At 39.5% G+C, this 24,712-nt stretch overlaps 1 protein-coding gene across 2 annotated transcripts; it reads right to left on the bottom strand.

Annotated features, from left to right (window-relative positions):
• Positions 1 to 369: 369 nt before the first annotated feature.
• Positions 370 to 19,601, bottom strand: RFC3 (replication factor C subunit 3). Of its 2 annotated transcripts, none has more exons than XM_002720595.4 (9): positions 19,376 to 19,601; positions 16,369 to 16,506; positions 13,486 to 13,553; positions 11,739 to 11,836; positions 8,922 to 9,103; positions 8,132 to 8,268; positions 7,944 to 8,042; positions 2,628 to 2,697; positions 370 to 655 (listed from the first exon to the last, which is right to left on the bottom strand). In XM_002720595.4, exons 1-9 carry the CDS (start codon positions 19,460 to 19,462, stop codon positions 464 to 466), a joined length of 1,071 nt encoding a protein of 356 aa, XP_002720641.1. In that variant the 5' UTR covers positions 19,463 to 19,601; the 3' UTR covers positions 370 to 463. The 2 variants fall into 2 exon arrangements, with proteins under 2 accessions (XP_002720641.1, XP_008271764.1); XM_008273542.4 differs by lacking the exon at positions 19,376 to 19,601 and adding an exon at positions 18,929 to 19,345.
• Positions 19,602 to 24,712: the final 5,111 nt, after the last annotated feature.

Here is a 24,712-nt window from a genome sequence, read left to right on the forward strand (position 1 = left end):
AAACATAATTCCTGGTTGAGAGAATGTGATTGATTACAGGTAATGAAGTGCCAAGCACAGTCATGAATGTGAGGTCAAAAGCTGTAATCTAGAGGATATGAAACAATCACTGCTTTCTGATGGGTCAACTCCCTTCAACAGTGAAAGGCTGGGTGGAAGAGAATGGCAGGATCAACTACGCCTCTCTGAATACAAATGTTAAAGTAAATTAAAATTGCTTTCCTAAACTCTAGTTTTTCTACTTGTGTCCTTTCAAGACATTTCAATAACACAGAAGCAAGTATTTAATCTAGAAGATAAGATTAACAAAGAGTACTTACTACAAAAAAAAAAAAAAAAAAAAAAAAAACCACAAATAAGACATGATTTAGTAAAGTTATTTTATTTTACCCGGGGCTCTCCCCATACAAACGGCATGTAAATGCTGACACTGAGAAATAGCTGGGAGAACTACCGAGAGAAGTCAGAACATCATGCCTTCCAATCCATCCTCCATAAACTTCTTATAAAGTGCCATAAATTTGGCCACAAATGCTTCCAAATGATAAATGGCCTTACTGCCCAGCTGGAGACGATGTTCATAATAAGCTGCCATCTGGGCCACTTCCCCTTTCAGTTGTCCATCACAATTATGCAAAAGTTCCGAGAGAAGGCCCTAAGGAAAAATAATTGGTGATTTAAAAGGTAATCACTGAAAACAGTATTAACTGAACATTCTTTATTTCTCTCATTCACAAAAGAAGCAAAACTTAAGCTAAATGTGCTCTTTTTAACCCATTAAGTCCCATGTTTTCAATTCTGAAACTATTGAAACAACATAAATATTTATTTCAAAGTTACCCTAAGTGGTATATTTATTGCTCAATTTAAATTTTTTCAGGGTGTCCTATATATACAACCATGGGACAATATTAATTCTTTTTTTGTGCACCTATAATGTTCATTCAAGAGAAAAAACTTCCTATCATTAAATGCCAAACACAGATGGTCTCCCACTTACAAATTTTCGACTTTACAATGGTGTGAAAGCAATACGCCTTCAGTAGAAACCACTGCATGAATTTTATATGTTGATCCTGCCCCAGGCTGGTGAAATGCAGCGTGATCCTCTAGTGATGCTGGGAAGTGGCCAACAGCCACAGCTCCCTCTCAGCCACCAGAGGAAACAACTCTACAATATCCTGTGTTAATGAACAGTGACATTCAGCAGGGTCGGCATAGCAAACGCATTTTCCATTTATGGTATTTCCGACTGAGAATGAATTTATCAAGATGTAAACCCATCAGAAGTTGAACAGTATCTGCATTTAACAGCACAAGAGTACAAGGATAAAAGCACAAAGATACTTATTGCAGCATTTTTTTGTACTAATAATCTGGAAACAACCTAAATTTAAACCAAGAGGGGTTATATTCATGAAACTGTGATGTAGCCATACAACTGAATGCCACTCAAATACTAAAAAGAATGAGCTACATCTGTATGGTCATATAATACCACCTATGCTATACTCTTGAGTGAAAACCATTTCATGAAACTACACACACACACACACACACACACACACACATATATTTTTTTTTATGTGAAAAATAGAGGTCTGTGGGCCAGCGCCACGGCTCACTAGGCTAATCCTCCACCTGTGGCACCAGTACTCTGGGTTCTAGTCCTGGTTGGGGTGCTGGTTCTGTCCCAATTGTTCCTCTTCCAGTCCAGCTCTCTGCTGTGGCCCAGGAAGGCAGTTGAGGATGGCCCAAGTGCTTGGGCCCTGCACCCACATGGGAGACCAGGAAGAAGAACCTGGCTCCTGGCTTTGGATCGGCATAGCGCGCTGGCCATAGCGGCCATTTGGGGGGTGAACCAACGGAAGGAAGACCTTTCTCTCTGTCTCTCTCTTTCACTGTCTAATTCTGCCTGTCAAAAAAAAAAAAAAAAAATAGAATAGAGGTCTGTGAAAAGTAGTTACTATTAGAAAAGAAGGGTGGATCTCATTTTTTTCATTGTATATTTCATAGCATTTGAATTTTTTTGAATACTGCCCTGCTGTTTTAATAAAAGTAAACCAAAACTCCCTGAATTCCCTAATATTTAACAAACACTAAAAGACACTAGACAGAGGAAGTTGATAGAACAAACCTGAAGCTAAGGCTTGAAACATCCTAGAATCTGGACTCTATCTACCTCTGTAAGGTACTGTGTCTCATCACTTGAAATACTTATTGGTCGGCTGTTTACATGGTTCTTCACCTTTTAATCCTCTAAGTCTCAGCTTAAACATTATCTTCCTCAGAGAAGCTATCAATCAATGGCCTTCCATGGCCACGTAATTCATTTTTATCACTTCACCTTGTTACATCCTTTAGAGTACTTGCAACATTGCAAAATCCTCTTATTCTTCTTTCCCTTTGCATCCCACTATCATATAACTTACTGAAGGCAGGCCCTCCCTTCTCTTCTTGATTCCTCTTCTAATGGTGTCAGCCACATAGAAAAGCCTAGATAAACACCCACAGAAGTACTAAGTTGGAGAGAAAGAGGTGACAATATTATTGTCCTCCTACAAAAGCTCTGTGATCAGTCTAAGTGTTAACAGTAATAAACAGTTCCAGATCTGAAACTGGGTTACCTTCATTATTATCTCAGGCGGAATGCAATGTGTTAGAAGCTCATAGAGCCTTCCACGAACTTCAAGGAGCCTATATAAAACAAAATAATTGATAGTTTGTGATAAAATCAGGGGCAATTTCTCCAAGTTCCTACCGTGCTATTTCACTTTACAAATTAAACTATCCAATACTGCCACAGTTTCTTGTATAGTGTTATCGTAGGACACACACAGAAAAGTTTCCTAATTCAGTTGATTTTTTCAAAAAGAAAAACTTCAGAGTTCTTTTAAATGAGACATTTATACCTAATGTGGATAATCATGTCAAATACCATGCAAGTGCTAGACAGAAACTAAGACATAATAGTGAAAGCTGAGCTTACCCACACAATGGCATTTAATACACCTGAAGGATATTATCAAGTAATAACGTTTTCTTTTTTCCCAAGATAGATGATACCTGACAAACCAGAAAATGGTCATGAAGGGACTGGAGTCGTGGCATAGAGGGTAAAGCTGCCACTTGCAATGCTGGCATCCCATTTGGGCACCAGTTTGTATCCCAGCTGCTCCACTTTCAATCCAGGCCTCTGCTAATGGCTTGGGAAAAGCAGGGGAAGATGGTCCAAGTCCTGAGGTCTCCTGCTTCCTATGTGGCAGGAGATCCAGATACACTCTAGGCTCCTGGCTTCAGTCTGGCCCAGGCCTGGCTATTGCAGCCATGTAGGAAGTGAACCAGCAGATGGAAGATCTATTTCTCTCTCTCACTCTCTTTCAAATAAATTTCTTTAAAAAATTATCATGAAAAGATTATAAACAGTCACTAATTACACAAGTTACAAAAGATAGCAGTGGTATGGAATAAAATGCTACTGCTTAGACTACACAGTAAAATGGCAATATGACAGGGACACGAAGCTGTCCTGTCATAAAAGGGGTGAGAAAAGAGGTTAGAGGTAAGCACAGAAACTGAATAGAATCATTCAAACCAAGCTAAATGAACAGGAACATGTCAAAAAGTTACAATGAAAATCCCAAATATACACAAAACATGCATCTTCATCTATTTCTCCATATATTTACCCACTTCCAAAGAGAAAAAAGGTGTTCTGAATTTTTCTAAGACGATGGATGTTCCACACTTCAGATAAATCAGGGTAGTGATTTACAATTTCTTAAAAGTAAAGGTTGACTTTTCCTTTGGGAGGCAAGGAATATAAAAGCCCCATCATACATAAACAAAAGAACTAGAACAGAGCAAGCATTGGGACTAACAGTGAAGACACTGATTGGAACACCAGCCCCTATATAGGAGTGCCTGGGTTCTATGCCTGCCTCCCACTTGAAACTCCAGCTTCCTATTAATACAAATACATACCCTGGGAGGCACTGGTGACAGCTCTAGTGGTTGAGTTCTTGCCAAACCCATGGGAGGCACTGACTGGGTTCCCAGCTTCCAGTAAACAGGCTCAGACCAGGCCCAGTCATTGCTTAAGAGAGTGAACCAACAGAATGCTTCTCATGTCTGTCTGTCTCTCAAATAAAATAAAGAAAACTTAGAACAGTTCTTCTATCAGACACCAGCTCAGTGAGGGATCATTATCTCCATTTTTCTTTTTAGATGTAAGTAACCTAATAAAATCAAATATAGCAAACCATGCTATGAACACAGATCTGTCTTCTCTCAAAGTCCATGTCCTCTCAATGCCCGCCAAAGCGTTTATTTAACACAATACTCTGTCCTAGGTTCTCTGGAATATACTACTTTTACTGAAAAGTTAAAGTTCAGAGAGGTTGGGCTTCCACCAAGCTCATGCAGATGAGCCAGCACTTTTTTCAAGTCTGACTCAAAAGACTACAGCCTCAGAGCAGGTGCTGTGGCACAGCAGGTTAGCCCCTGGCCTGAGGCATCAGCATCCCATAGGGTGCCTGCTGGGAGTCCTGGCTGCTCCACTTCTGATCCAGCTCTCTGCTGTGGCCTGGAAAAGCAGTAGAAGACGGCCCCTGCACCCACGTGGGAGACCCGGAGGAGGCTCCTGGCTCCTGGCTTTGAATCGGTGCAGCCAACTGGGGAGTGAACCATCAGATGAACCTCTCTCTCTGCCTCTCCTCTCACTGTGTAACTCTTTCAAATAAATAAATAAATCTTTAAAAAAAAAAAAAAAAAGACTATGGCCTCTTGCTGACATGCTAGTGTGTCTCAAAAATAAAACCTGATTATTAAATCAGAAGGAATAAAAATAATGGCATGTGGTATAAAATTATTTTTAATATATACATATTGTTTATATACTTTATTTTTAAAAAGTTGATTCAGGAGATACTTGCCTATACACAAGTACAACACTATGTGGCTCTCATACATGTTAACATGTATCCCACATTAGTGTGAGTTAATTTATACTATCACTTAGCTTACAAAAATTACTATAATCTCCACTTACTATGTCATTATTTCTTGATAGGTTACAAGAGCACAAACTCTGTCAAAGAAATTAGAATTGTCTAGAATTGTCTCTTTCTTTTAGCTGAATGTCCCTGATTAAGTTATTTAAGTTCTGTATATCTTTACTTACTCACACACATAGTAAAGATTTTCATATTTTCTTCAAGAGGACTGTTATGTTAATTAAATGAGATAACACAGTTTAAGGGCTGATATAATCATTCACATAAATATTTGCTGCTACTCAAATTTTAAAAATCAAGACTAATCCAAGATGAATCAAATGAAAATCAAGACTATAAAGGGGGGTCAAAAATCAGTAGTCATTTGGTATTGGATACAGGCCAGAGATCAAAATGCCACCAGCTTTCCAGTATTTCTGGCCAGCATCAAAGCTTTCTAGAACTGGGCAAAACTTCTCTTTATATGGCACGAAGGAATAAAGTCCTACAATTTTATTTACATAGAGCATTTCTTCCACAAGGTCATTTATAAGCATCCAAAACTTGTCAAAAAGGTATCAACAGTAAAGTTTTAAAAACATAAGTTGATATATCAGGGCTGGCACTGTGGCTTAGCGGATAAAGCCGCCGCCACCCCTATGTACGCCAGTTCAAGTCCCAGCTGCTCCACTTCCCCAGCTCTCTGCTACAGCCTGGGAAAGCAGTAGAGGATGGCCCAAGTCCTTGGGCCCCGGACCTGCGTGGGAGACCCAAAAGAAGCTCCTGGCTCCTGATCGGCACAGCTCAAGCCACTGTCGCCATTTGGGGAGTGAATGAGTGGATGGAAGAAATCTTTCTGTCTCTCTGTAAACTCTTTTTCAAATAGACAAATGAATCTTTGGGGAAAAAAAAAAGTATAAGTAATATATTATCAAATATTATAATAATCTGTAGCTAAAGTCCTTAAAAGTACAAAAATTCTACTACCACCACCACGAATTTTCCTTCTTTAAAACCAGAACAAAAGAAAGTCATCTTCAGTGTAGAACTATTCCTAAGACCTGCTTTGTTTGCATTTTATCTTTTAAAACCTAGTATTTCAGGGCCAGTGTTGTGGCACAGCAGGTTAACCCACTGCCTGCCCATTCCATATGGGCATTGGTTTGAGTTCCAGCTGCTCCATTTCCAATCCGGCTCCTTGCTAATGCTGCTGGGAAAGCAGCAGATGTCTCAAATACTTGGGTCCCTGCCACCCACATAGGAGACTTGGGACAAAATTCTAGCTCCTGATTTTGGTCTGGCCCAGCCCTTACTATTGCAGCCATTTGGGGAGTAAACCAGTAGATGTAAGACCTCTTTCTATTTGCAACTCTGCCTTGCAAATAAATAAATCTTAAAAATAAAAAAAGCCAATATTTAATATTTCTTGGGGTTGAAGTTGTGACTCATTGGGTTAAACTCTCACGTGTGAAGCCAGCATCCCACATCTGAATGCCAGTTCGAGTCTTAGCCACTTCACTTCCATCCCATCTTTCTGCTAATGCACCTACAAGGCAGCAAATGATAGTCCAAATACTTGCGCCCCTCAAACTCCTGTGAGAGATCTGGATGCAATTCCTGGCTCCTGGCTTCAGCTTGGCCCAGCTCTAGATGTTATGGCTATGTGGGGAGTGAACTAGCAGCTAAAATCTCTCTTTCTATCTCTGCCTGTCACTCCGCCTTTTGAATAAACAAATAATAAATTTTTAAGGAAAAAAATAAAAGATAGTATTTCTTCATTAATAACAACAAAACAGAATACATACTTTTCCCTAAAGGCTTCTTTTCTGATGAAACTACTTACGTTTGGTACCTTCTGAAACCAATGGAATTCAAAGTAAACCTATGTCGGATTTACTATCCACCAAAATCAATGTATGTGGAAGTCAAAAAATACATGTTATGAACCTTTTGAAGGCTCTCTTATAGAAAGTAGGATTCATCAGATGTATCACTCAAGAGGGGAAACATTATTTTATTTTAAGCCAGAGAAGCTTAAATTCTGAGGCTATACTCAGCTGCTCTAAACCCTTAAATGATCAACTACCCTTTCAGTTCTGACAAGCTTCAAGGATGTGAGATTGTGCTTCAGTGAGCTTGAGGAACCTCCTCCACACTTCCACATACGCAGTAGGCTTTACACTGTCATTCTTGATTTTCAGAGGTGCAGACTGTCCTTCTCAAAGCTGTCATCAATCCAATCACCAGATGGAGGTGTTTTTAGTATGGCCCCCCACACTGGGTATCAGACCCACAGAAGTTAATGGAAATAACTGCAGCAAACGTGCCAAAAAATACTAAGTACCAACAGCATATAGACAACAGTATCCTTAGTACAGCTGTTCATTCTACATGAACACAGGGTTTTCTAATTCTTAAACCATCATCATACAATCTCTTTTTGCTCTTTAAAGAAACAAGTATCCTTGGCAGGCTAGTATTTTCAATATACAAATGAAGAAGCTGAAACTCTGAAATGAAGTTACCTGATGAAGGACATTTATCTACAATTTTAGATGAAAAGTCTGACTCATTCTTTGGTGTCTTCCTAGCAAATGATATATCAATTACTAACTTAAATACTATCCTTTTCAATATTAGAATGTGAGACACATTACGTGTTAACATTAGGTCACCAGGATCCTCAAAGTAAAAGCTAAAAACCCTAAAATTTGTCTTCTTTTACACGTAACTTTTACTTTTATGTTAATAGCTTAACAAAAGCTGTAATACCACATACTATTCACTATTCCAAATAACTCAATTTCTGAAATGAAATCCAACCTTTTCCTTAAAAGTTTAGTATTTTGATCCAAGATTTAATAATAATTCTAAATGGTGGGGTGTTAGTAGATAATAGCTAATATAAGTACTATCTTGAGACTTAAACCTTTATATCATACAGGTTACCTTTGTGGAGTTTGCTGACTGACAATAGCATTTGCAGTCTCCCTCAGATACACCTCCCAATCTGTCTCTGGGATTTCCTGATCTGCAGTGAAAGGATATCTACAACAAAAAGAGAGGACGAAAGAAATTAGAGAGAAGTATGCTAATGCTGTATAAAGTCTCCAGTGGCACCCACCCCACCCACTTACTGCTGCACTCTGCAGGCTTCGCACATTAGCAGGGCTTTTCTGAGATTTCTGCGGGACTTCTCTGCCAGTCTATGAGCCAGCTGGGAAGGAAGGTTCAGACCTTCCTTCTTGCACACAGTAGTTAACACATGGCAAATCTACAAACAAAATTAACAAAAACGGCCAGATCATCAAAAGCGTTCTGAGATAACTTCTGTTCTTAACATCATTTAAGATCCTTTTAACTATTACTCTCAAGTTTTTACGTGTAGCTTGCTATAAAGATACCTCAACAATCTGCACCCAACACAGTGTCACATATTATCCCTATTTTGTATAAAATCTCTCAAAATCTATGAACAGCAGGAAAACTATTTAGAACTTTTATTGATAGCTGTTAAGAATGACAAGGAAAAGAAAAATCTGTATTAATGTAGTTTCAGACTAACATCATCACCTTGCAAAATCTACTTCCTCCATATTCCAGTCTCCTCATACAGCCAATTAAGTTAGTAAGGCAATAAATAACTAGTCCTTAAACAAATCAGAATTGGCAATATACATCAGTTTAAGGTAGTAGAAAGTTTAAGGAGAACACTGTGCAGATCTCAGTACCTGTCATTTACTATCAGGAATATGCACTGGTGGTTGTATCTAGTGGTTTGTATCCAGCTTCACAGCTGTTCTTGATTTACTGATGCATGCCACTAAGCTTTTACAAAAACAACCATGACAGGGATGTATACACTAAACTCAGAGAATCAGAACTAAAACTTCTGTGAAAAGTTACAAGAGGTTTAACTTGATTTACCTCTTCAATGCTAGGAGCAGGCACTCGAACTGCCAGGCACCGACTACGAATGGGTGGTATCACTTTAGATGTAGAATTGCAACACAAGATCAACCTGCAGGTAGACATGTATTTTTCCATGGTTCTGCGCAAGGCATGTTGAGCATCTTTGGTGAGTTTGTCAACTTCTGTCAACAACACCACTGAGTCAAAGAGAAACAAACACACCCTCACTTGATTTCAGTCAAAGGAAATAACGCACCTCCTTTTCCCACTAATTATTCACAGCGAAACCCTAAATAATAAGCTTGATACACTACTCGTCCCTCTAGCAAGGATGAATCAAAGTTATAAAAACAGAAAAACCATTTTTTCAAATATTCTGTAAAGACCAAGAAACACTGGTTAAATGAAGGTGTTACTTTGTTATAAAAGTCACTGCAGTCAATATTATTTATATGCACAAAAAATTACCAAGACAAGAATGTACTGTGCTGCATTTTCCCCCAAATATTTTATCTCAGAGCACATTTCCATAGACCTTCTTTAATCTAATATCTTAAATTCTAAAAAATACACTCTGGAAAACACTGGCACAAGTAATGTAGTCAACACCACAGGAAGACATCTGATCACCAGCACAGGGAGATTCTACTGGGTCACACTCAAGGACCTGCCTTAAAGTGATTAAGAAATAACACGGAGGCAGTGACTGAATCTAACTATTATATTTCTCATATTAAAAATTTCTTTCTTAAAGATGGCACAGCAAAGCATAGCAATTAAATCCTTTCCACAAAAATCAACAGTAAAGGTTCTAAAACCAAAGACCCATGGACAACATCCATATCAAAATAAGTGAGATGTTTCACCTAAAACACTCAGATATGGGCAAGAGAGAACATATAACTACAATTGAAAAGACTCTCCTAGTTTCAGCATCTATGTAGGAAGAAGCGTATTTTGGACATTGGTTTTGGTCATTATTCCCTAAACAGTGTAACAACTATTTACAAGTCTTTATATTGCAGTAAGTATTATAAGCAATCTAGAGATGATTTAAAATAGGAGGATGTGTGTAGGTTACATGAAATACTATGCCATTTTACATGAGAGACTTGAGCACAGGCAGGCTTTGGCATCTATGAGGAGTACTGAACCAATCCCCGACAGATATGATTATTTTTATGAGTGATGCTGGAAATAGTGACTGAGTAATAAGATATGTGAAAAACAGCAGCATATTTTTTAAAAAGTTAACATATGACAAGTGGTGATATATATCCAGAAAAGCAAAATGATTTTAATATCAAAAAATCCAGTAATATAATGCATGACACCAATATAACTCAGAAGAAAATTTATAAAACCACATTCATGGATGCAAAAGAAGCAGATATAACATTCAATAAAATACAGGTGATGAATACTTTCTTTCCATGACCAGATACATGAACCCCAGGCCAAAGTCCAGCAACTAACAACATGGAAGCTAAATCTTTTCTTCTAGAATTGTGATATAGACTACTGAGACCAAGAATGGTAATGGAGGTAATGGCCAATATAACTAGAAAAGAGAAAGCACTGAGAGCCACACAAATTTGAAAGAAAGAGAAAAAACTCTCCATTTGCAGATGCACGAATGTATACCTGAAAAACCCAATAGCAACTATGGAAAGACTACTATAAACGATTAGAGAATTTAATAACACAGGAAATAAAATATAAAGAACAATAACTCATATATACACAAAACATTTTAAAATGTGACTAAATTCATGGTAGTGAAAAATTAATTCCTAGACAAAATTATATTGAAATACAGACTGAAATATAAGAAACTGGTTAGAAATACAAGCAATTCAAAAACAATAAAAATAAGAATTGAACAAAAGGAAAAATGATCACATTCATTCAAGAAAATCACTATTTTTTCTGCTTAAAATGACAAGGATTAAAAAAATTATCTGCAATTGATAAACATCAGGGAAAAAAAGAACATTCCAGAAATTGCCATTGGTAGTATCAATCTGTATTTTGTTCCAGATGAAGAATTTGGCAAAGTCTATCAAAAGCATTAAATATTAGCATATGAATCACTATAAAATATTACTTGGAGGAATGTATGTACATATATGCATTAAAAAAAAAAACACTGTAAAGACCAAACTGTTAACTGTTGTCTCAGATGATAGGATTATAGCTGACTTTAATTTCTATCTAATATTTCATAAGGAACATCTAATTTTGCTTATAAAAACAGTGAATTTGGGACAGTCATTGTGGCTTGAGGGGTTAAGACATCACTTGTAATACCTGCATCCCATAACAGAGTGCCTGGTTATAGTCCCAGTTCTAATTCCAATTCAGCTTTGTATTACCTCATCCTGGAAAGCAGCAGCTGATGGGTCAAGTCCTTGAGCTCCTGCCTCCCACATGGGAGACACACACAGAGTTCTAGGCTCTTGGTTTCAGCCTGGCCCAGCCCTAGCGGTTGTGGTCATTTGGTGAATGAACCAACAGATGAAAAGACCTTTCTCCGATCTCTCTCTCTCTGTCTCTGTCATTCTGCCTTTCGAATTGATGAAAATTAATAAACATCAAAAAAAAGAAGCTAATTTTAAATCATAGTTTCTTATTTTAAATAAAATTTTTTTTCATTATTTATCTTGTAAAATATCAAATAAGTGGCATTGTTGTTTCTCACAAAACTCAACTGTATTAGACTATAAACTCCCATGAGCACAGAAATTACACTGCTCTTATTCCTTTTTCTAACTCCAAAAAAAAAGCACTAATGCCCTGAAGTTTATAAAATAAGATATTTTTACTGCATACCTTTAAAATCTCTTTGGGAGCTTGTTTCAAGTTGCTGTGATTGTGCCACTGTTTTCAGCATTTCTTGAATTACTACCCGGTCACTATTTCCAGCATCACTGCACAAAACAAAAATAATAATAATATGTAAATATTTAGAAAATACTCCACTACTCCTGAAAGTGTTGAAGATCTATTAGAAGAAATATATTTAGCCGGCGCCGTGGCTCAATAGGCTAATCCTCCACCTTGCGGCGCCGGCACACCGGGTTCTAGTCCCGGTCGGGGCGCCGGATTCTGTCCCGGTTGCCCCTCTTCCAGGCCAGCTCTCTGCTGTGGCCAGGGAGTGCAGTGGAGGATGGCCCAGGTGCTTGGGCCCTGCACCCCATGGGAGACCAGGAAAAGCACCTGGATCCTGGCTCCTGCCATCGGATCAGCGCGGTGCGCCGGCTGCAGCGGCGGCCATTGGAGGGTGAACCAACGGCAAAGGAAGACCTTTCTCTCTGTCTCTCTCACTGTCCACTCTGCCTGTCAAAAATAAAAAATAAAAAAAAATAAAAAAAAAAATAAATAAAAAAAATAAATAAAAAAAAGAAGAAATATATTTAGCATTCAAACTTTTAATAAAAATTACTTATACCTAACAACGATCATAAACCTTTAAAGTGAAATATTTTAAAATAATTAAAAGTACAAATAATATTCCAATTTTATACATCACTGAAAACACTACATTCTTACAGTAAGTTCAGTGTTAAGTAAACAGAGAAATAACTAATAATTAATTTTGCAAACTCTATCACCCCTACGTTTTCTCCAAGTCACTATTATTAAATATATTTAGAATGCCTTTCATCACTTTTCTGGTCAAGAATTCAAAATATGTCCCATTTGTCTATGAATTAATACTCTTACTACATTTATGCTCACACCCATTTCTACAATCTTAATTTTGACACACCTAAAGAAAATAATACTTATCTGCTAGGGTTGTTTGAATCCATGTAAGGTTTCTCACACAGTGCCTGCTACTCAATAGCTCATGCACATAAGCTAACTCAACTCCTACTGCTGCACCCAGCCCCCTCCCTCTCCTTGAAACAGATGGTCACACCTGCCTCTGAGCCATTATCCAGGGTTGCCTTTGTCTAAAAACGCCCTCTACTCTGCTCTTCAGAATCCATCAGGCCCTACAGGATCTTGCAGCCCAACCCAATGTAGCACCCCAAATCATTCCTGAACTACTTACCACTTAACTGCTGCTGCATGAGTTCAATGCCCCTGCCCTACCACAAGACCCTAATCTTATTTTATGATAGCTAATTCAAACACATCAGTTGGGGGACAATTATAAAATCCTGATCAACAAGCTGAAGTAAAGGCAGCTGCAACAAAAGATCTGGCAACCCAAATTCAGTTTCTGAAATATTAATTCCAGACACTACAAACTTTTTAGATATACTCTGTTCATTAGTGTCAAATGAGTCAATATAATTTCACAAAAACTTTAGAATACAATGTACTTCATGTAAAATAATCAGCTCTATAGACATGTGTGTGTGTGTGTATATATATATATAAAATCCTGAAATTATGACAGACAAGGCAAGGCGCAAAGGCTCGCGGCTCTATTTCAAGTAGGGCAGCTTCACTTTAATCTGTCTGGTTTATATACTGTGCTTCTATACAAATGATTTTACTTCATGAGCTTTCACCTTAAAAAAAAGAATACCATCTTTCTACTGGCTTCTATATAGTAGCAACTTACCTGGGATTAACTTCAAGATGGTAATTACTTGCAATGGTGCTGATTTCAATTTTCTTTTTAGATGGAGTCTATGAACAAAAAAATCCAACTCTGTAAATCATTTATTTCCAGGCTATCTCCCCTCTGTCTTGTATTTTCATTAATTTTTTGTAATATAAACAATTTATGTTCGCTTAAAAAAACAAACTTGAGATAACCACCATTAATGTTTTAATTTCATTAATCTCATTCTTTTAATTGCAGATAAATGTTTTGCTTTTTTCTTCATCCCCAGTTACCACATAAACAATCTGTGTATTTCCTTTCATAGCCAAAATAAACACAAACAAGTACGTTTACAGAGAGTGTCAATGTTTCTTGTAAAGAAGTAAAACACAAAGGCAATCACACACACTTCTGTTTTGCTTTTCCAGGTTAACACCACATCTTGACAACCTCTCATAGACAACTGGTAGTGTCACAGCTGTGTATCAATCTACACTTTGGAAGTTCCAAAGCCAGTTACACTCACAAGCATTTTAGTTCTTACTTTGGGTCATTCAAGTAATTTGACAATTAAAGTTCTTGTGCACACTCATGTCTCATGTCCTGCTTTCATTGCTACGTAAGGGATGTCCAGTAGAAGATCTGCTGAGCCTTCAGCTCTCAGCTCTTTCCTCAGATGCCTGCCTGGCCTGTCTGGTAATATTCCCTCCATTAACAATGCAACCTCTTTTTCCCCAGTCTGAATGGCTGGCCACTTTCTCTCACATGCTGTCTGGAGAGGTGCCCATTTGGTATGATGGATGCTCTACTCCATTAAATCTTATAATCTTACTACTTTTCTGTCTCACGTCTGAAAGTCATTTTTGTTAAAAAAAAAAAAAAAAAAAAAAAAAACCACTGGATTACAGGGGATATATCCTGAACTTCAATATAACATGTATGTATATGCACATGTATAGACAGTCTGCTTTCCAAAATATTCCAACAATTCACTTCTCTACATGCAAATTCCTTTCCACAACATTTCTCACCTATAACCTCACCTGTATCAAGCCTCTTAATCTTGGGCAGTTTAGTTGAGTATAGAACACACTCACACTACTTGACTATCACAAAGGTCAAACATTTTACAAATGTTCCTTGCCCACTTATACTCGTATTTCTCTCCTGTGACTACTTGTGAATCAGTTTACTACTAGAGTATCTAACTTTCTATCATCAACTTGTTAAGTCTGTTAAATAATATGTTCCTTTCAAATATTTTGTGAAAATCTATTATTTTTATATTGACTGTTATGTGTGACAGCTCATCATATGAGCTTTTAAAATTCATATATATACAAGCATCTATTTCTTTTCCTCTACTGTTTCCATGTTTTCCATTAAAACGTATATTTGACCCATGGGCAGTTCATACTTTCTAATAAGCTATAGTCTAAGATATTTAGTGTTTCCTTTTAACATTGAAGTCTTTAATCTATCTGGAATTTACCTTTATAAATTTTACTCCATGAATTCAACTTTGTTACCAGACAGGTGACAATTTATGCTGGTTCATTTTGCCACCTCACTCTTTTCCACTGATCTGAAATACACTCTCCAAAATATTTCTGGGCTCTCTATTCAATTATGCTAGTCTAATTCTCTATTTCTATCCTAATTTAATATAGTTTTATCCTTACAATATCATTTACTAACTGGTGTAACACAAGCCCCACTTCAACTAATCTTTTTTTTTCTTATATATAATTACTTTAGCTAGTCTCAGAAAGGTATTCTTCCATAGAGATCTTAAGATCATTTTCTATAATAAAAACAAAAGTACATTTCAAGTGTAATTCATGCTGTAACTGAGGGAGGATACTTTGTAATATTATGACTCCATTTAAGAACATGCTACATTTTACCATCTGATCAGCTCTGATATTTTGTCCTGCATTAGTTTTCTTCCTACAGACCCCATACTTTTCTTGTTAATTTTATCATACGTGTTTTTTAATATCCACAAAATGTTCCAATGACATCGCAAACTCAGTGTCTAAACATAAGCTAATCAACATTAGCCAGAAACCCAGTTATTCTCCTGAGGATTCTCTGACGAGCACTACCATTCACACGTGTGTAAGGTTTCGCCAATGTCTAACATGTATAAGACATTCCACCAAGGGCTATCAAGGATATTAAAATGAATGACATGTTCCCTACAAAACTTCAAAACAAATACAAGTGTGTCAAAGTAAAGAATGTCTAATTAACCATAATTAAGGCAAAACACAATAAGTACTACAAGAAAAACTAATTTAATGGAGTGGGGAGGGTAGAGAGGTGGAGGCGCTTTGGAGAGAAGCAGCCATTTCAGTTAGGGACTAGACATCATCCACAAGGGAAGAACATGAAAACGCACGGCATGATGATCATGCAAGGCTAGAGGCTTGACCAGGGCAAGATCATGGGAAATCTCAACATCGCAGACCCTCAAGCCCTCTCTCCCAGCCAATCAGCTGCCCCATCTGTATTAAGTCACTTGATGCCACATTTAGAATTCATATCAAAATCACTCCTTTGTATCCCCACTATTACTCAGAACACAGAACTCTAGAAATCTGAGTTGTAGCCCTGGCTGACATATTGACTTACGAGGCAATCTGAACTGATTTACCCAGAAGCTCCCCTTGCTCATATTTGCACTTCCTCTCTTACTTAAACAACTGGTATCCTTGTAACAGTTAGGTCTGTAAGTAAATCAGTAGCTCTCAATCCTGGGCACCAGGAACCCCTATGGAATTCCTATTTAATTAGGCAGCAACAGGGTGTGGAGGTGGGGACCAGCTGCATACAGGACAAGGACTGACAACTTCTGCAATAAATATTTGGAGGGTCTCAAAGTGCAACACTTACAGTGATAGTCTGATGTTCGATTCTCAATTTCTCCACTCCAGCACCATAAAGTTCACGTAGAATGCACATGATTCTTGTCTTTTTGCCAGCACCTGATGGTCCATATACTAACAGGTGAGGAAAATCACCACACTGAACCTGGAAACAAAAAAGGGTATTTTTCACTAATCAAATTGAAATTCTCTAGGTGGAATCAAATTACTTTTTTTTTTTAAAGACATTTATTTATTTGAAAGAGTTACACAGCAAGAAGGAAAGGCAGAGAGAGAGAGAAACAGAGAGAAAGGTCTTCCATCTGCTGGTTCACTCCCCAATTGGCCAGACTGGCCGCAGCTGGAGCCTCCTCCAGGTCTCCCATGTGGGTGCAAGGACCCAAGGATATGGGCCATCTTCTACTGCTTTCCCAGGCTATAGCAAAGAGCTGGATTGGAAGTGGAACAGCCAGGACTCAAACCAGCTCCCACATGGATGCCAGCACTGCAGGCAGTGGCTTTACCAGCTATGCCACAGCACCGGCCCCTCAAATTACTTTTAAAAGTATAAAACATTTTGTGTATTGACTATTAAATTCTAGATTCAGGGTCCAATGCTCTGGTGTGGTGAGTTATTCCTCCACCTTCAGTGCCGCCTTCCAGTGTGGAGGCCGGTTCAGGTCCCAGCTGCTCCATGTCTGATCCAGCTCTCTGCTATGGCCTGAGAAAGCAGTGGAAGATGGCCCAAGTGCTTGGGCCCCTGCACCCATGTGGCTTGTGGCTCCTGGTTTGTGGCTCTGGATCAGCACAGTTCCAGCCATTGTGGCCATCTCAGGAGTGAACCAGCACATGGAAGACCTCTCTCTGTTTCTCCCTCTATCTGTAACTCTGATTCTCAAATAAAGAAATATTTAAAGAAAAAAGAAATCCTAGATTCAAATATATATTTATATTTTTAATAAACTGCAAAGTGTTGATTATTCATTCCTCTAGCACTAACTTTACATAGCCTATATACACATAGCATAGCACATACAAAATATAACACTAGATGCTAGAAAAGCAGAAACTCCCAAATGTGGTTACCAGAATCGGCCAGAGAACTTTCTAAAACAACGGCTGTTTTGACTATACGGTCCCATCTGCCATGAGATTAAAATTCTGTCACTCTGCAACTGACGTCTTAGTTTGGACTCTTAAAACAAGTCTGGTAAGAACTGAGTCCCTCTGATTTGCTTGAGAGGTTACCTGGGAGGTAAAGAAGACTTCATAAGACAGGCAGGCAGCCAGGAAGAGTATCATCAAGTCAAATGCCACTTCAGGCACCTGGCGTCATCCTGCTGGGGAACCTTGGGAAGCCGGTGTGAGACTCACCACAGTGCTAGCCACCCACAGGAGGCAAAGCTAGACCAGGACACACTTTCCTATCAGCCCTTGTTGACGCCTTCTTAGGAAACCGGGCGGGGAGAAAGCGAGGACTGCTTCTCAAGAGGAAAGCCATCCTACCACCCACTGACGGAGGACGCTGGAAGTCAGTCTCTGCGTACTTAAAGGGATACAGCAGGGCCCTGACAGTGTCTGCTACTTCACAACACGGGACCACAGGGTTTAAAATGCTTCCCAGGTGATTCTCATGATCTAGGAGGGCTATAAACAGGATGAGGATACAGAGCTTAGCCTGAGCTGCACAAAATCCCAGGAGTCGACAATTCGGCAAATAACCATTGCAGACAAAATGAAATAAATATCTTAACAGAGGTGATTACTACAGTGACCTTTGATACCTTGTAAGCTCATATATCTCTGCCACAGAAGAAGAAATCTCAAGGAAAGGAACCACTGACCTAATACGGGATCTGGAAATAGGAGTCAGTCGCTCCACAAATACCTGTCGCTTTTGTCTTTTAAACTCTGAGCTAACCAGAAAGGAAGACTATGTCTGTTCAGTTTTATTAAGTTGTAGATTCAACAGTAAACCGGTGTACATCTCAAAAGCATATTCCTTAACATGTAAGATCAGTGTATCAAGTTGTCCAAAATGTATAATCAAAATTCTAACAAAAAGTAGCTATAAAAAATAAATTGTATTCTATGGCTTAGAAAATTAAAGCTATTGCTATCAGTTTGCCTATTATTATACATATATTACCTTTTGAATTAGTTACAGGGTCAACATCATTAACTGAGGAGAATTAACCTTCAATTTCACATCAACTTTAATGCTTTCTATATATATGTGTGTACACACACACACACGGATAGATTCCTTAGTCATTCCTTGTTTTTAAAAAGCACGGAACAATCAAGCAGCACCGGTATCCTGGAAAAGGGTGGTGTGGGAAGACCAGAGTGCAGAGCGCAAACACACCGGCGGTTACATTTAGGTTTGTAACAGGAACTTCAAGTAACTTATCCTCAACACCCTGCTCTGCTCTTCCCTCCGGGTAAGGGTCGGTGTGCTTCCCACAAGTGCCTTGAGGCCTGTCATCCGCTACAACATAACGGGGTGCAGGAGGAAACACCTCCCGTAAGGAAGTGAGCGCAAGCACATCCCGTACACCACAGATGATCCGGGAATCAGAGACGACCTTTGAGCTACTCCAACACGGTCTTCATACACGAGGACACCGGCACCAAGCACTTGTCAGAAGCCCGCTAAAAAGTCACATGACGTCACTTCTCCGCCCAAAGCCCTGCAGCGGCTCCCACCCCACTCCGGCCACGCACCGGGGCCGCACCACGCTCGGTCCCAGATCACAGGCCGCACTCTCAGGACCCCACCGCCCGGCCGCCCCGGCCTGCTGCGGGCTCCCGGGCGGCGCTGCCCGCTCCCGCCCCAGTCGTCTTTGCCTCCTCGCTCCCTCCGCCTGCCCCACTCCGCTTGGACTCCGTGGTTAGGACTCGGTCCCTTCCTGCAACTACCAGCTCGGAAGACACTTCTCAGCGCTTCCTTTATCTCAGTTTTCTAAAACCTTCCGCAGCCGCCCCCGGCCCTCCGCCCCCTCGCGTCTCCCCTCTCCCCGCCCCGGATTTACCAAGTTGCGCAGCTGGGCCGCCTGCTCCTTGTGATAATCCAGCCGTCCCAAGGAGCAGGGTCGGTATTTGTCCACCCACAAACTCATGGCAGCTGGACTTCCCGGGGAACACGTTCCAAAGTCCCCGCGCGCGGGCCCCGACCCCCGCGACTGAGACAAGTTTTCCCGCGAATTCCGAGTCGCGTGACGTCACTACCGACCACGTCTGCGTAAACGACTTGAGGACGGAAACACTACGGAAGCCGACTGAGGACAGAATTAGTCACTCCGTCGTTGCTACCTAGTTTAGTAGTTTTATTTTCTCTTTGTTCTAACCGTCTCTAATATTCTAGAAACTATGAAGCGTAATTTACGGTATAACTGTGATAAGACGAGCGACAAATCCAGAAATCTCAGAAGACACTCCTCCCTGGATTCATTTCCTTCATCCGTTGTTCACTCCCTGGATTTGGTCCACAGAAATTTATTGAAAGTCTATCGTAGGGCTCTGCTCTGGGCACTAGAATATATCAAGCTCAGGGTTTCTCTCACTTGGCAGACACCCAGTAAAGCTTGATTGAATAAATTAATAAAAAATAGAATCTAATCTTCACTGTCTTCCATTATGCCCATTCCTCAAGATACTTAACATATTGAAAAGCAATCAAAAAAAAAAAGTAAAAGTACAAAAACATGGCCTCTGGGGAAGAATACAGGAGACTGACATACTATTATAATGCAAAATGTTTGAAAAACTTCCGTTAATTCAAATGAAGAGAACAACAGGAAGCCCTCAGGAAAATGTTCTGCCTGTGAAGCCCTTATAAAGCTTTCATTGTGCCAAATTGCACGTCTCGCAATGCAGCTTTCTGGTTGCCTGTAATATTAATTCCTTATTTAATTTATGCTTTTATTTTCTATATTATTCAGAATCCTGAATCCTGTTCATTGATTGCAAGGTTTTGCAGGACAAGAATTGATTTCTGAGCATGCTGAATACCCTTCCATCGAAGTGCTCATCCATCTATTAAATAAAAACTCACTGTGTTCTTGTATTAATCATGTAAAATGGGTTACTCTTATCAGCAAAAAGTTATTGAACATGAACAATAACACCACCAAGAACTGATATAAGATGTCATCCTTTTGCTCAAGTAACTTCCTAAAACAGCCTGGAAAATTTTCTGCCTCTGGACATTTGCACTTACTATTTCCTCCTCGTGGACCACTTTTGTCTACTGTTAACAGAGCTGGATGCCTCACTTCCTTTAGCTGTAATACTTGTATCTGTCCAAGTTTCATTGACTCCATGAAGCACCTCCCTGGACACCCTATAATACTGCAAGAAATCTTCAGATTCCCTTTGTCCCCGCCATTGAATTCAAATAAAGGGAAAATGTTTGAAGGGAGAAGTCTGAGAACTAAAAAGCAATGGTACTGAGGTGTCATCTATGTCAATAGATGAATAATGAAAACGGGAATAATGGAAATAATTACTGCAAGGAAGAAAATGAACCAGGCGCTAGAATGGTCGATGGCTTGGCAGACCGGAGTGACTATGAGCACAGCAAACAGCTTCAATAAGGAAGAGGAGTTGATGCTGAAGTCTACACGCATCCAAGTTGTAGGTTCCAAGGAAGGAGAAATACAACGGAAGGAATAAAAGGAAGAAAGATAGCTCACTGACCATTGCCAGGTTGTGCACACACAATAAAAGAAAACAGCACCCACTTGAACTTGCATTTCAACTAACATTTTAGTAGAAGTATAACCCAAGCAATACTTATAATAAAAACTCATCATTTATCTGCAATTCATATTTGCCTAGGTGCCCTGTATTTTCTCTGGCAATCCTACTACAGATCCACTTCTGGATATGTGGTACGTAAGAGATAGCTACAGTGGAAGTAGAGTCCTCAGGAAGAGTGGGAAAGTAAAAGAAGCGATCCGAGAAGAAGGTATAAATATCAACTATAGCTCCAGTCACTTAATGACTGGGACCCCTGGGTTCCTGAGCTTTAAAGTGAGGTTACTGAAACCTGGTTTTCATGGATCATTGAGGATTAAGTAAGATACCAAAAAGACCTAACACATAGCAGGCACTCAATAATTCATGCCTTCATTTTATTTAGCACAGAAATAGCCACAAATATACAGGACAAGGGGCATGACAGCAAAGATGGTAAGAGGACACCGAAGCTAAATCTCCACTTAGATCATGTGAACAAAAGCAAGAAAACTGACAGCTTATATTTGCAGCCAAACGTTGAAAAAGTCCTAAAGATGCGTAATTGCTTTGCTTGAGCTCTTCTGCTGCCAAGTTTGGCTGTCCATTCCATTGCATTTCTCTGGGGCAAACCTGCGTGTGATTCTGCCAAAAAAAAAAAGGAGTAAGACCTTTCTGTAGGCTGGACACGATTTTGCCTTTATTTCTCTAAATGAAGCGATAAAGCAGAAATTTTAGGATCTCAAGATGCCAGAGACCAATTAATGGAGAAGGAATGAACATTATTTTTCCTTTATTCTCCACTAAAAAGGCAAAAAAGAAAGCACCACTTTGAGAGCCAGTGCTGTGGCACAGCACATTAAGCCAGGAGCTGCAGCACCAACATTCCTTATGGGCACCAGCTGGAGACCTAGCTGCTCCACTTCCTATCCAGCTCCTTGCTAATGTGACAGGGATAGCAGTGGAAGATGACCCAAGTGCTTGGAACCTGTCACCACATAGTAGACTCAACGAGTCCCCCAGCTCCTGGCTTTGGCCTGACCCAGCCCTGCCCATTGTAACTATTTGAAGAGTGAACCAGCAGCCAAAAGATTATCCCTCTCTCTTTCTCTCTCCCTCTCTCTCCCCTCCCCACTCCCTCTATCACTCCCTCCCTCTCCTTTGCTCTGCAACTTTCTCTTTCAAATAACAAATCTTATAAAAAATAGCTTCAGCTTCACCCCCATGCTTTGACTTTCTTCTTTTTTCATACGTTTGAGCATATTTTGAGCTCCCTTCTTGCAAAGTAACTCAGAAAGTTTGTTGGCTTATGATCTGTATTTCAAAGAAGGTGTCTGGCTTTTTCTTTCTTACAACGTATTTTCTGATAGCAGTGACAGCATCCAATCATGATCCCAGTCCCTCATGCAAGATGGGGCCAACCAGCAGATACCACTCTCTGTACTTTAGAAATGGTTGACCAGTAAGATGGAGTAACTTTTGGACAAGTTTCTCACTGGAACTCTATAGAACATTGTATTTAATTTTTGACAATAGTATAAAATTAGCTTTCTGAAGTGAATAAGCATAGATCTTGGCACAAATATCTTGTACTCATAGTTTACAACTCCCCCCAAAAAAAGAGGGAATGTAATATTCAAGGTATTGCATGTCCAAGGCAATACTCTGTTCTCACATCTCTCCTGTGCCTCCTGGGAACCTGAATTCATTTCTAGACTTCCTCTGTAATCATGGATTACATGTAATCATGGATTCCTCTGGAATCATGAAATCAAGCAAACGAGTTCTGGGTAATGGAATGTAGGCTACAATTGTTGCAGTTGATTTCTCAACAATGTTGCAGTGGATTCCTTTCTGAGAGGAGGAGCATGGTGAGGGCAAGAGGCACGGAGTCACCACACAGACCCTGGGAGTCGGATGAAAGCGGGCTTGAGGCAAGCAGCCCGGAGACTCATTTATTTCAGTTGGTACAACATCTTATATAGCCAAGATCAGCCAATCCGGTCAAGGGGCGGTCTATGCCCCAACCAATCACAGCCTGTTGCCAGGCAGTTTCCAAAGCCATCTAATCACAGCCTGTTGCCAGGCAGGCTCCATTGCCAGGTGGGATTCAAAGCCATCCAATCACAGCCCGTTGCCAGGCAGGCTCCATTGCCAGGTGGGTTTCAAAGCCACTCCTGAATAATTGAAGCTCGCTTGCCAGCGGCCACCTTGACATGGCCTTCTCATTCCACCACATACAATGACCAATGACATATTTCATTTTTACACCTATCCTATAAAATCTTGTTACAGTTCTCCATAGTCTCTTTGATCTCTGGGCAACTTAATGTGAAGATCTGAAAAAAACAGAGTTTCCAGGGTACAGCTGTGGTCCTAGGAAAGAAGCTGAGCTCCTGTGTCTTAGCTTAGGCTGTCCCCAAAAGCAGAGCAGGGTGTTTAGTGGGGAGATGTTCATTTGGATCAGCAGCAAGGAACAGGGGAAAGAGAAATGAAGAAGAAGTAAAACCAAGGCTGTTACCGTCCCCTCCATGGACAACTGTGTTCAAGCTTTCTGGGGACTTTTTAAGGGGAATTTAGAATACTTACTTGAATTTTCTGCCATCAACTCTCATAACTTACACCATTTGGTTTTCCCTTGGGATGTTAATCTGAATATAGACCTGCCATACAACCCAGTCATCCTTCTCCAGGGAATTTACCCAAAGGAAATGAAATCCGCATATTAAAGAGTTGTATGTACCCCCATGTTTATTGCAGCTCAATTCACAATAGCTAAATATGGAATCAATGCAGATGTCCATTAACTGAAGATTGGAAAGGTATACCATAGAATACTACATAGTGGTAAAAAAATGAAATCCTGTTGTTTGCAACAAAATGGGTACAACTGGATACCATTATACTTAGTGAAATAAGCTAGCCCCAAAAAGACAAATACCATATGTTCTCCCTGATCTGTGGTAACCAATAGAGTACCTAAAAGGTAATCTAGAAAAGTGATATTGACACTTTGAGATGCAATGATTTTGAGCAACCCTTGTCTGGACTGTTGAAGAACAAAATTTTTTTTTTATTTTTCCATACTATTTGATAAATTATTTACCTAGTGTAGGGCTAATCCTATGAGTATAAAATTAATTGAAAATAGATCTTTGTATAAAATGAGAATGAGAACAGAAGAGAAAGAAAGAAGTGTGGGAGTGCGAATGGGAGGGAGGATGGGGTGGGAAGAATTACTGTGCTTCTAAATTTTTATATATGAAATGCATGAAGTTTGTATACCTTAAATAAAAGGTTTCTGTGTAAAACAATATATATATATAAACTGAATGAAAAAAAAAGTCCATTAGAGTAGTCACGTGGCCTACCAGTTAAGATATTCACATTTGGGGGGTAGGCATTGTGGTGTAGCAGTTAAGACACCACTTGGGATATCCCTATCCTGTATCAGAGTACTTGGTTCAAGACCCAGCTTCCCTGCTTCCAATCCAGTTTCCTGCTAAAAAAAAAAAAAAGACTGATTTTATAAATATTATAACAAAATAATAACAATGATTTTTTTTTTTTTTTTTTTTTTTTTTCTGACAGGCAGAGTGGACAGTGAGAGAGAGAGAGAGACAGAGAGAAAG

Source organism: Oryctolagus cuniculus, chromosome 9, assembly GCF_964237555.1.
Source record: "Oryctolagus cuniculus chromosome 9, mOryCun1.1, whole genome shotgun sequence".
Taxonomy (NCBI): Eukaryota; Metazoa; Chordata; class Mammalia; order Lagomorpha; family Leporidae; genus Oryctolagus; species Oryctolagus cuniculus.

Excerpts from the sequence above, each read along its gene's own strand:
- RFC3 (XM_002720595.4), bottom strand. The coding sequence starts at position 19,462 with ATGAGTTTGTGGGTGGACAAATACCGACCCTGCTCCTTGGGACGGCTG. Across the intron at positions 13,554-16,368 it reads TCGAACATCAGACTATCACT|ACTCCATCTAAAAAGAAAAT; the intron begins GTAAGTGTTGCA and ends TTTTGTTCATAG. Across the intron at positions 8,043-8,131 it reads GAAGCCTGCAGAGTGCAGCA|ATATCCTTTCACTGCAGATC; the intron begins GTAAGTGGGTGG and ends TTTTTGTTGTAG.